Raw genomic sequence first — 12,012 nt, 5'->3', positions numbered from 1 at the left:
GTTCACAGAAGGGTCCCCCTTCCCGGGGACCCTGGTGGGTTCCTTTTCTCCTTTGTCACCAGATGATGTTGAGCAATGCAAGATTCCTGCTCTGATTCTCTGACCCTGGATTTCCAGTGTAGGGACTTGTGATATATTTGGGATGTCAGAAGTATGTGCCTCTCACAGAGAGCCTGGCATATTTAATAAATAATAAATGACAAGAAATAAAAAATGAATACTGCATTATAAATTGTCATTTATTATTTTATTCATTTTATTTATCTATTTATTATTTATTTATTTATTTATTTTGAGACAGAGTCTCGCTCTGTCGCCTAGGCTGGAGTGCAGTGGCGCGATCTCAGCTCACTGCAACCTCTGCCTCCTGCGTTCAAGCGATTCCCCTGCCTCAGCCACGCGAGTAGCTGGGATTACAGGCGGCCTCGACCATGCCCGGCTAATTTTTTGTATTTTTAGTAGAGACGGGGTTTCACCATGCTGGCCAGGCTGGTCTCGAACTCCTGACCTCAGGTGACCTGCCTGCCTCAGCCTCCCAAAGTGCTGGGATTCCAGGCGTGAGCCCCCTTGCCCAGCCTCATTTATTAATTTATAATTACATGATAAATTGTCATTCATTATTTCATGATCACAATATAAATGATCATTTTATAATTACATTATAGATTATCATTCATTTCAAAATTACATTATGGATTGTCGTTTATTATTTCATAATTACATTATAAATTATTTTAGACTACATTATAGATTGTCATTTATTTCATGATTACCTTATAGACTATCATTTATTTTGTAATTACATTGTAAATTATCATTTGTTTTGTAATTACATTACAAATGACCATTTATTCATTTATTTTTTGAGACGAGGTCTCACTCTGTCGTCCAGCCTGGAGTGCAGTGGCACGATCTTGGCTCACTGCAACCTCCGCCTCCCAGGTTCAGGCAATTCTCCTGCCTCAGCCTCCTGAGTAGCCGGCATTACCGGCGTTGAGCCACCGCGCCAGGCCGATCGTTTATTATTTTATAGTTACTTTGCAAATTATCATTATTTTCTAATTACAATATAATCATCATTGACTTCATAGTGCCATTATAAATTATCATTTGTTATTTCCTACTTGCATTACGTAATGGTATGCATTAATTATTAATAATACAATTCGTAATTACTAACAATTCAATTAACAATTACCTAGCAATGCACAGTATACAATTCTATTATTATGTCATAGAATAGGATATCGAACTTATGCATAAGTTATGTAAGTATATGACACATAATGGTATAGAAGCCCGTTGTCGGATCCTATGACACTTTGGAATTTTATTACATATATTTATGACTGTAATTGGAATCTGGACCCCACGCCGGACCCCGTCCTTTTTGGCTTAAGGGCGACGTCCGCAGACCCCGGCCCACCTTTGTCCCCTGGGTACCTGCAGGCAGGTGGCGGCGTGGGGGCGGGGTGGGCTCGCGCACGCGCAGTGCAGAAGCCGGGCTCCAGGAAGTCCCGCCTCCCTGGGGCGGGGCCAGGGCAAGAAGGAGAAACCCGGAGCCGCCGCGCGGCCGCTTCCGCGAGCCCGCTCACCGGAAGCGGAAATGCGTCACAGAGGGCGGGCGGCGACGGCGGTGGCGGCGGGCGGTGTCGGAGGCGCCTCCGGAGGACGGTGGCGGCGCCGGGCGGGTAGGCCGCGCCTGCCCGGGAGTCGTCGGGGGACGGCGGGAGCTCGGGCCAGCGGCGGCGGCGGCCTGGGACGCAGGCGGAGCCCCGCGCCGGTGAGCGCCGCCCTGGCCTGGGTGCAGCACGCGAACGCGTCCCTCCGCGGGCCGGGCCTGGGGCGCCGGGGGCCTGGGGGGCGGGGCCTGGGTGGTCTCGGAGGTGAGGGGCCTGGGTTGGGGGGCGTCGGGCGGCAGCAGGGCGTCGGGAGCGCCCGGGGCGGTACAGGGGAGCCGGGGGCTGGGGAGGGCTGGGGTCGGGGTCCGGGGGCCCCCGGAAGTAGGGGTGCGGGCTGGAGCTGTTCCTGGGACTCCACCGAAGGAGCCGAGAGGCCTGCAGAGGGCTGGGAGCTCGGGGGGCCGGATGGGGATCCCCAGAGTTCTGCGGGCGGCGGACTGGCCGGGCCTGGGGCTGGGGGACGGGGCGCTGGCGTGGTTTCTAGATCTACACCGGGCGGCAGGGGGTTCTAGGGGGTTTTGGAGCCTGGGGCAGTGCTGCGTAGGTTGGGGCACTGTGGCTCATCCAGGAGTGCGGCGCGTTGGGGGTGCTGCGGGAGCCTAGTGGCCCCGGGCCTGGGAAAGTGTGGGGCCCTTCAGGGCGTACGAGGGGCGGCCTGAGGCTGCGCTCGGGCGAGATGGGGCAGATGCAACCGGCAGGGACAGTGCTGGTCCCGGGGGCTGCGCAGCAGGGTGCACCGCGGTGGTCGCGGGGCGCAGGAGGCCAGAGTGGGGACGTTTCCTCGCTGGCGAAGTTGGCTGGGGCGGCCTGGGCTCTGGGGGAGGGCTCACAGGTCCCTACGCAGGCTGGATCCCCTCCCTTGTGCCCCACTGACCCTCTCCGGTGGCTTCTCCACGCTCCAGCACTTCTTTGACGCCACGCCCCTGGGGCCTGGGCGAGGAGGCGGTCTCCGGGGCCTGGCAGGAAGCCTCCAGGATGATGTGGTGGGCGGCGGGGCCGCAGGCGGTCACCTGGGATGTTGGGGTTTCTGTGAGTCAAGCTTCCTCTGCTCGCACTGGGCCTTCAGGAAGTGGCTGCTTGTCGGACCAGTAGGGAAGAGGTGGGTTGAGGAAGGCGCAGGTGTGCGAGCTCCAGGCCCCGACTTAAGGAAAGGCCCTTGTACTTTTTGGCTTGGAGTGGGTTAAAGCTAGGACGCGTTTGGCCGTCTCGGAGATTGTTGGGGTTCACGGTTCTGGGTGGTTTTTGTAGCCCGAGACTGCCTGTTTCCCCTTCGGTTCCCTTCCCCAGGGTCTTTCTGTGCACAGCCGAGGAGCTCGGCGTTTGTACCTTCTCTGTCCCTGTGTTACCCGCGCCAGGGGCCTGGTCGTGCCCAGCTTCCGGTCCCGCACGCCCTGGGAGCTGCTGGGTGTCGGGAGGGGCCCTGCGGCTTTGACACTGACCTGTTGTCTGAGGCTTTCTGTCAGCTCGGCTCTTTCCCCTGGAGTGTACTCAGTGGTTTCAAAAAGAAAACTCCGTTGCCACGGCTTTGGACCGTCTAGAAAGCAGTCTGGCGCGGCAGAGAGACACTGCAGTTTCTGTCCTCCGGGTCCAGAGTGCCGGTCTTCATGGGGTGCGGAGAGGGCGACGGGGAGGTGAGGGTGCTGGCACTCACCGTCCGCGCCTTACGTTTCAGGCCCCGGGTCCCAGAGGCTATGGCCGCGGCTACCATCGTGCACGACACGTCTGAGGCCGTGGAGCTGTGCCCCGCCTACGGCCTGTACCTGAAGCCCATCACCAAGATGACCATCAGCGTGGCGCTCCCGCAGCTGAAGCAGCCGGGGAAGTCCATCTCCAACTGGGAGGTGATGGAGCGGCTGAAGGGCATGGTGCACAACCACCAGTTCTCCACGCTGCGCATCTCCAAGAGCACCATGGACTTCATCCGCTTCGAGGGCGAGGTGGAGAACAAGAGCCTGGTGAAGTCGTTTCTGGCCTGCCTGGACGGCAAGACCATCAAGCTGAGCGGCTTCTCCGACATCCTGAAGGTGCGCGCGGCCGAGTTCAAGATCGACTTCCCCACGCGGCACGACTGGGACTCTTTCTTCCGCGACGCCAAGGACATGAACGAGACCCTGCCGGGCGAGAGGCCCGACACCATCCACCTGGAGGGGCTGCCGTGCAAGTGGTTCGCGCTGAAGGAGTCGGGCTCCGAGAAGCCCAGCGAGGAGGTGCTGGTGAAGGTGTTCGCCAAGTTCGGGGAGATCCGGAACGTGGACATCCCCATGCTGGACCCCTACCGCGAGGAGATGACGGGCCGCAACTTCCACACGTTCAGCTTCGGGGGGCACCTGAACTTCGAGGCCTACGTGCAGTACCGCGAGTACGCGGGCTTCATCCAGGCCATGAGCGCCCTGCGCGGCATGAAGCTCATGTTCAAGGGCGAGGACGGGAAGGCCGTGGCCTGCAACATCAAGGTGAGCCCCGGGCCCCTCGGCCCTCCCCTCCCAGGCTTCCTCCCGGGGGGCGGCCGGGCGCGCTCAGCTACACCCCCTAGGCTGCAGGGACTTCCCTAAGTAGAATGACAGCGGCCGCCCTGGACCCTGGAGAACTTCAGAGGCCCAGGCGTGAGGGCGAGGAGGGGGCTTGGGCTGTGCGTTTTCAAATTCTGCATCTCATCAAGATGAGGAGCAGCGACACCTCACGTAGTGGGTGAGGGGCGGGCCCTGGGGAGCCCTGTCACGACGTCGTGTGGCGGGTGAGGGGCGGGCCCTCGGGAGTCCTGTCACAATGTCGTGTGGCGGGTGAGGGGCGGGCCCTCGGGAGTCCTGGCAGGGATTTGAACCGGGACAGAACCAGGAGAACGTGGCCTTCCCTGAATGCGCCTTGAAACCAGGCCTTAATGTTCCCTTTAGCCTCGTGTGCTGTGCCCCGTGCTGGCTTCCGGGTGACACATGAGCCAGCCTCCAGGAGGGAGGTTTTGTGGCCTTAAGATGTGCCCCGTGGGTGTGGGCAGGGGGCCCTGTGAGCTCGTGTGTGTGCCTGTTTGCGTGTGTGCGCGCAGGCAGGCGTGTCTCTGCCTGTGAACTGGTGTGTGAACTCTGCATGTGGCGCGCTTGGTGACCGTGACCACGGGGAATGGTGGGGCCGGGTAGCGGAAGGGAAGGCGCATCTGGCAGTGATGGCGCGTCACTCGTGTTCAGTCACTGGTGAGGGCTGATTGCTATCCCTTGTGAGTTGTGGCTTTGTGGGACGAGCTAAGTCTTGGGCCCCTGACGGTGACTTGAGGCATGGGTCTCACTTCTGGGCCTGCCGTCTGGGTCTCCACAGGATGTCAGTGCTGAGCGGGTGCCGGCGGGAGCTCCCGGCCGTGTGTCTGGGGGGCTTTGGGGGCGGGAGAGGGCTCCCGGCCGTGTGTCTGGGGAGCTTTGGGGCGGGAGAGGGCTACCGGCCGTGTGTCTGGGGAGCTTTGGGGGCGGGAGAGGGCTCCCGGCCGTGTGTCTGGGGGGACTTTGGGGGAAGCCCATCTCACACTGTTTTTCGCTTTTAAAGGTTTCTTTTGATTCCACCAAACACCTGAGTGATGCCTCAATTAAGAAGCGGCAGCTGGAGAGGCAGAAGCTTCAGGAACTGGAGCAGCAAAGAGAAGAACAGAAGCGCAGAGAGAAGGAAGCGGAGGAGAGGCAGCGAGCGGAGGAAAGGTACGTGGACCCGAGTGTGTGTGCCTGTGCGTCCGTGCACATGCGCCTGTGTGCACCCCCATGAATGTGTGTGCCCGTGTGCATGTACGCATGTGTGCCCGCGGACCTGCGTGCCTGTGAAGCGGTGTGTGTGGTTTGCATGTATGCATGTGGACCCGAGTGTGTGTGCCTGTGTGTGTACATGTGTACCCCATGAACGTGTGCCTGTGTGTGTACATGTGTGTACCCCATGAACGTGTGTGTGCCTGTGTGTACATGTGTGTACCCCACGAACGTGTGTGCCTGTACATGTGTGTACCCCATGAACGTGTGTGCCTGTGTGTACATGTGTACCCCATGAACGTGTGTGCCTGTGTGTACATGTGTGTACCCCATGAACGTGTGTGCGCCTGTGTGTGTACGTGTGTACCCCATGAACGTGTGTGCCTGTGTGTACATGTGTGTACCCCATGAACGTGTGTGCCTGTGTGTACGTGTGTACCCCATGAACGTGTGTGTGCGCCTGTGTGTACATGTGTGTACCCCATGAACGTGTGTGCCTGTGTGTACATGTGTGTACCCCATGAACGTGTGTGCCTGTGCATCTGCACACGTGCCTGCGTGTGCGCGCGTGTGTGCCCACAGTGGTTGCCTGTGTCGGTGCACACATGAGCCTGTGAACCTGTGCGCGTCCTTGTGTCCACGTGCACGTGTGGGGGTGTGCGCGCGTGCACAGCTGTGTGCGTGAGGACCTGCGTGACAGCAGGTGTGTTTCTGTCTTCCCGTCGCACGTCGTGGTCTGACACGGTGTCCGCTGGCTTCCGCGACCGCGCCTTTCCCGAAGAGCCGGCGCTTCTCCCTGCACACGCTGCTCGCGGCTCCCGCTGAGACGAGCAGAACGCCTTGGCCGTTTGCAGTTTTGCATGTAGGAGGAGGCTGTGTTTACAAAAGGAAGTAGAGCATTGATGGTGTGGCCAGATTAGAAAAATGAAAAAAAGCAGCGATAGAGCCGTTTGTAGCCCGGTCCGTCTTAGCATTGCAGGTGGTGTGAGTGGGGGGTGCGGAGCCCTCCGTCTCCATCCCCCCTTCCCGCCCCGCCCCCTCCTGTGACGCCTGTGCGTCCCGCACGCTGGGCTCCATCTGACTTGGCCGGGGGACGGGGGGGGCTCCCGGACGGCCTCTGGGGTGGCCGACTTCGTTCGCGTCGTTCCGTTTCTCGTTGCTTTAACTGGCACTGTTTTGTGATACGAAACACGAAACGATGTGTTGACGCTCGTGGCTGATCTTTGCCGAGAGCCGCGGCACTGAACTCCGCATCCTGCAGGCGATTTGTTCTCCACACAGCCCCGGTGCCTCCACAGGGTGAGCTGGGCTGTTGGCTTCTGGAGCTGAACCCCAGAGGGCTCCTTAGAAGAGGCAGGCGCTGTGTGTGAGCGAGTGGCCGCGAATCGGCCGTGGATCGGGCCGGGGGTTGGGAGCCGGGACCCAAGGCAGGCAGTGCAGAGAGGCTGCCGCCCTGGGAGGGAGGGACGGGCTACTCCGTGGCCGCCCTGGGAGGGAGGGACGGGCTACTCCGTGGCCGCCCTGGGAGGGAGGGACGGGCTACTCCGTGGGCGCCCTGGGAGGAGGCCCGTCGGAGACAGTTTGATTGTGGGGTTGAGTCAGGTCCTCCGTGTCAGGCGCTGTCAGGCCGACAGGCACAGCGGGGTGGGAGGCTGTCCCGGGACATGACAGGGGCATCTTGCAGAGTGCACACATGGCGGGGCCGGTCCGCCTGCAGTGGGGCCTGGAGCCTCGGACCCCACAGCCTTTTGGAAAGCAGCTTGGGGGTCAGGAGCAGAAGCTGCATGGTGGCCTTGCCCTGCGGAGAGACGGACGTGGGAGCAGTGGAGTGTGTGTGACGGGAAGGGGCCCCGTCCGCCTGGCCAGAGCACAGAGGGTTTTTGTGGGCAGTGGGGTGAGGCCCTGTGGGCGGCGGGACGGGGTCTCACTGTGGCCGGAGCCCTGGCTTGGAGCAGGCCTGTGGTCTGGGGGTGCTGGCGGGAGGGCTCCAGGGGGGCCAGTGGGGCCACGCTTCCCCAGGCAGGCCCGTGCTGGCCGCACTGTCCTTCCTCAGGGCCTGAGCGTGGGGGAGGTCCAGGGCGGCCCCCCGCATTTTTACTGGTGGGTGGAGATGGTGCGTGTTTGCTTGTGGGGTCCCCACATGTAACTTGGAGTTGGTGAGAGCTGTCCTCGGAGGGCTGCCCGGCCTCGACGTATGAGTGTGAGTCCCGCCTACGGGCACACTTCTGTGCTGAGGTGAGTGTGGGCCGAGACAGCTCACAGGGCAGTTAAACCTTCAGCACACGCCCCACCCGAGGGCCTTCGTCCCCGCTGCCCACGGCTCCCGTTCCGTGTGGATCTCCGCCTGGGCCTCGCGCCTGGCCGGATCCCTTCCTGGGGAGGCGGAGCTCGGGGTGCCTTTCCTCCAGGCCCGCTGCTCCTCGTCCCCGCGTGTCCTCTCGGCGTCTGTGTTACCCCAGCGGGCTTCGCTGCCTCTCCAGGCGGTTGGAAGTCTCAGCCTCCGCGTCCTGTTCCGTAGGAGCGGCTGTGACCTGTTCTGGTGTCTGGTGGCGGTTTAAATACATGTGAGAGCCTCAGAGCCAAGGAGGGTGAGCTGGGGAGCTCCCCGTGGCTCCAGTGGACTCTCGGGGGGCTGTGCTGCTCCCAGCTGCGTCCATCCGCATTTCCAGGGTGTCTCTGCCTGCAGGACGCGTGTGAGGAGCTGCGTGGCGTGGCTCTGTTTCTTTAGAGGGCGGTTGCCCCGTGCCAGCGCTGTGCCGGGCCCTCACGGGATTCCTGCACGCACAGACTAACCCAGCGCGGCCCCTCCCCGGTGCGCAGAAACGGCCTCCCCCGTGCCACGTGCTTTCCGTGGCGGCCTCAGGCCGCTGCTGATTCCTCAGGCCTCAGTTCTCCGCTGCTGGCGAGAGCTGCACACACGGCTTCTGGGGTGCATTTTTTTTTTCTCTCTTTTTGAGACAGAGTGTCACTCTGGCCTCCAGGCTGGAGTGCCGTGGCAGGGTCTCGGCTCACTGCAGCCTCCCCTTCCCGGGTTCAGGCGATTCTCCTGCCTCAGCCTCAGGAGTAGCTGGGATTACAGACGCACGTCACCGTGCCCAGCTGATTTTCGTATTTGAAGTAGAGACGGGGTTTCACCGTGGTGGCCAGAACGCCTGACCTCGTGATCTGCCCGCCTGGGCCTCCCGAAGCTGTGGGATTACAGGCATGAGCCACCTCGCCCTGCCCTGGCCACTGTTAGGAGGTCCTGGGTTTTGCCGCCACTGGGCTGCTGGGACAGGTCCCTCTGCGTCCAGCTGCGTGTGTGTCGCCCCTCTGCTCGTTGAGGTCCCGGGTGGTCGTCACGCGGAGAACTGTGCTGGCGTTGGGTGCAGTGGGACGACGCCACGTGCCCCGTCACCTGGGAGGGGCCCCTCCGCCCTGCTCACTCGTCACCCTCTGCAGCTCCGGGCAGCCAGGCTGGTGGTTTTCCGCCGTCGTGGGTGTGCCCTTTCTAGAATTTCATGGAACATGGATGTGTGCAGTTCGTCGTCCTCAGGGCCGCATCGTCCACTAGGCTCTCCTGGTGGCTCTGCACGGCGCATGCGCCGCCGCCTCTCTGCGAGAGCCTCTGCTGTCTGGGGCTTCCTCCCTGCCTGTGCGCGTTCTGGGCTTCACGCGGGACTGTTGGAAAGCTTTCCCGTGGAGCGGTCACCTGTTTTCCTGTCGTTCGCGCGCGGTGCTGGGTTCTGGACCGATGCACTGGCCGAAGCCGGGCGCCTCACGTGGCTTCGTGGCCGTCGGTGTCCGTCTCCCATGTCTGCGTCCCCACTGGGCGCTGGCCTTCCGTCAGTGGCGGCCACAGATGCCACGCCCAGGACCGTCAGTGGTACCTCGCGTTGTTGCCGACGCTGTTCCCCCGTCTGTCTGTCCATCGCGTTTCCCCTGGTTGGGTGGGTGTCGCTTCTGATGTGGGGGTGTGGGGCTTTCCGGGCTCGGTCACACTTCGCAGGTCGGCGTTGGCAGGTCACGGAGGTCCTCGCCGGATTCACGGCTTCCTCTGCTGGGGCTGCTTGGCGCCAACGGAAGTCCACGCTGGGATAAAGCGTGGCGGGCCGGTACTCGCGCGTGGCCCGTCCCCGTGGTGTGAAAGGCTGCTGCCGTGGTGGGCGGTGTTGGCGGCCGCGCGCTGTCTGTGACGAACCCCCGGTGTGTCCCACGCAGGAAACAGAAGGAGCTGGAAGAGCTGGAGCGCGAGAGGAAAAGGGAAGAGAAGCTGCGCAAGAGGGAGCAGAAGCAGCGGGAGCGCGAGCTGCGGCGCAGCCAGAAGCGGCTGGAGAAGCTGCAGGCGGAGGAGCAGAAGCAGCTGCAGGAGAAGATCCGGCTGGAGGAGCGCAAGCTGCTGCTGGCGCAGAGGAACCTGCAGTCCATCCGGCTCATCGCCGAGCTGCTCAGCAGAGCCAAGGTACCCCCGCCGGGTCCCCCGCCGCCAGCCGCGCCTCCCCTGAAACGCGGGTGGCCACACGGCGCCGTCTCCCCGCCGGCCGCCGCGGCACACAAAGCAGCGTTGATGCCGAGGATGGCGGCTCTGGCCCGGTAGACTGAGGCGGTCCTCCGTCGTGCCCGATGGTGTCAGAGCTTCTGCAAAGCTCGTGCATCCAGCTTCCCCGGGTGCGGGCTGGCCGCCTCCGGGAGGGCCGGGGCAGAGGCTGTCCGTCGTCTCTGGGTCGGGGTGGTGACACAGAGTGCAGCGGCCGCTCTGGTCTCTGCCCTGTTGTGTGGTCAGCTGGCGTAGCTGCGACCTCCCCAGTGACCCAGAGCAGAGGGGCCAGGCGGGCTGGGCGGAGGGCTGGGTCCCGCCTCCGCAGTGTGAGCCTGCGGGTCTCCGCAGCGCCGACAGCCTCCCTGCCCGTCCTGCACGGGGGACTGGTGACCCCCACGAGCCCAGCGCCAGGGCTCACAGGCAGGCAGGTAGACCTCCGCAGGACAGGCCTCCCCAGCACGCTCCTTGTCCCCAGGAGGGCTGCGTCCCCCTGCAGTCCAGCGCGGGGCCACCCCATAACCTGTTGTCTGATTACAGTTGTGATAAGTCCCCGGGAAGGAGTCTGACGAGAGGCTGAGATGTGGCAGCCCAGTCCTTTCCTCATGGTGAATATTGAAGACACTAACCCAGGCTAGGCGGGGCTGGCCCCGCGCGGCGGCCGCGCGTGTCTGCAGCGTCGTCTCAGCTCCCTGTTGCTGGCGGCTGCTTGTGACCTAACTGCAGGCGCCTGTGTGCGACATGGCGGGGGCCCCGCAGCGAGGCCCGGCTCTGCCCCAGAGGCCCGCCCCGGGCTGTGCCGAGTCGCTTTGCCAAGGGGTTGCCTTGTGACTCAGAGGCATGATGGCCCAGCCGTGGCCAAGGGAGCTGAGGGATGGCCAGGTCGGACCTGGCTCGGAGGAGACGCCTCCACCCCGGGCCGGCGTCCAGCCAGGCGGCCACCCCCGCGCCCCCGACCACGGGGCCTGCGAACACCTGCGCAGCGTCTGTCCCGGCGTGCGGCGCGCTCCGGCGCGGGGCTGAGCTGCGCTTCCCTCTTCCCTGCAGGCCGTGAAGCTCCAGGAGCAGGAGCGGAAGGAGGAGAAGCTGCGGCTGCAGCAGCAGGAGGAGCGGAGGCGGCTGCAGGAGGCGGAGCTGCGGCGCGTGGAGGAGGAGAAGGAGCGCGCGCTGGGGCTGCAGCGGAAGGAGCGCGAGCTGCGGGAGCGCCTGCTGAGCATCCTGCTGAGCAAGAAGCCCGACGACGCCCACGCGCACGACGAGCTGCTGCAGCCGGTGCTGGACATCCTGCACACCGTGTCCTCCGGCTGCGTGGGCCCCGCCACGCTGCACCCCCTCGCGGGCCAGACCCCGGCCGGCGCCCCGAGGGAGGCCCCGGCCCCCGCGGAGGCCGACGGCGCCCCCAAAAGCGTGAACGGAAGCGTGGCCGAGGAGGCCCCGGGCAAGGAGGGTCAGAGCGCTTGTCGCGTGACCCCCGAGGACGGCTCCCCGGAGAAGAGGTGCCCCGGCGTCCTCTCCTGCATCCCCGACAACAACCAGCAGCCCAAGGGCCTCCCCGTCTGCGAGCAGAACGTCTCCAAAAAGGACTCCCGGTCGGAACAGGACAAGTGCAACCGCGAGCCCAGCAAGGGCCGGGGCCGGGCCGGCGGAGACGGGCTCGACGAGCGGCACAAGCGCGCCAGGAGCCGCGCCAGGCGGGCCGCCAGCCGGGAGGACGGGAGGCCGCGCGAGGAGCGGCGGACCCACAAGAAGCACGCGCACAAGGACGGCAGCCCCCGGCGGCGCAGCGCCAGCGCCGACCACACGCGCTCCCGCAGATCCCACAGCAAAGACAGGCACCGCCGCGAGCGCAGCCGCGAGCGCAGGGGCAGTGCCAGCCGCAAGCGCAGCCGCCATCGCCGCAGGAGCGAGCGCTCGCGCTCCCGGTCCCCGAGCAGGCACCGCAGCGCCTGGAACAGGTAATGAAGGCCGCGCGGCCCCCGCACGGCCCGTCCCTCCCGGAACGACGGGAGCAGCTCCAGCGCCCCGGCCGCTCCTCCTCTGCTGTCCGTCCACCCCTGCAAAGCCAAGACCCTTCCGCAGCCACGAGTGTCCACGA

General features: G+C 63.5%; 1 protein-coding gene across 1 annotated transcript; it reads left to right on the top strand.

The window, feature by feature from the left end:
• Positions 1 to 1,614: 1,614 nt before the first annotated feature.
• Positions 1,615 to 11,972, top strand: AKAP17A (A-kinase anchoring protein 17A). Its single transcript, XM_039475612.2, has 5 exons — positions 1,615 to 1,783; positions 3,355 to 4,135; positions 5,211 to 5,359; positions 9,602 to 9,842; positions 10,965 to 11,972. The coding sequence occupies exons 2-5, from the start codon at positions 3,374 to 3,376 to the stop codon at positions 11,874 to 11,876; spliced, it is 2,064 nt and encodes a 687-aa protein (XP_039331546.1). The 5' UTR covers positions 1,615 to 1,783; positions 3,355 to 3,373; the 3' UTR covers positions 11,877 to 11,972.
• Positions 11,973 to 12,012: the final 40 nt, after the last annotated feature.

This window comes from Saimiri boliviensis, chromosome Y, assembly GCF_048565385.1.
Source record: "Saimiri boliviensis isolate mSaiBol1 chromosome Y, mSaiBol1.pri, whole genome shotgun sequence".
Taxonomy (NCBI): Eukaryota; Metazoa; Chordata; class Mammalia; order Primates; family Cebidae; genus Saimiri; species Saimiri boliviensis.
Note: the sequence above shows the minus strand (reverse complement) of the source record. Positions and strands in the feature narration are given on the sequence as shown.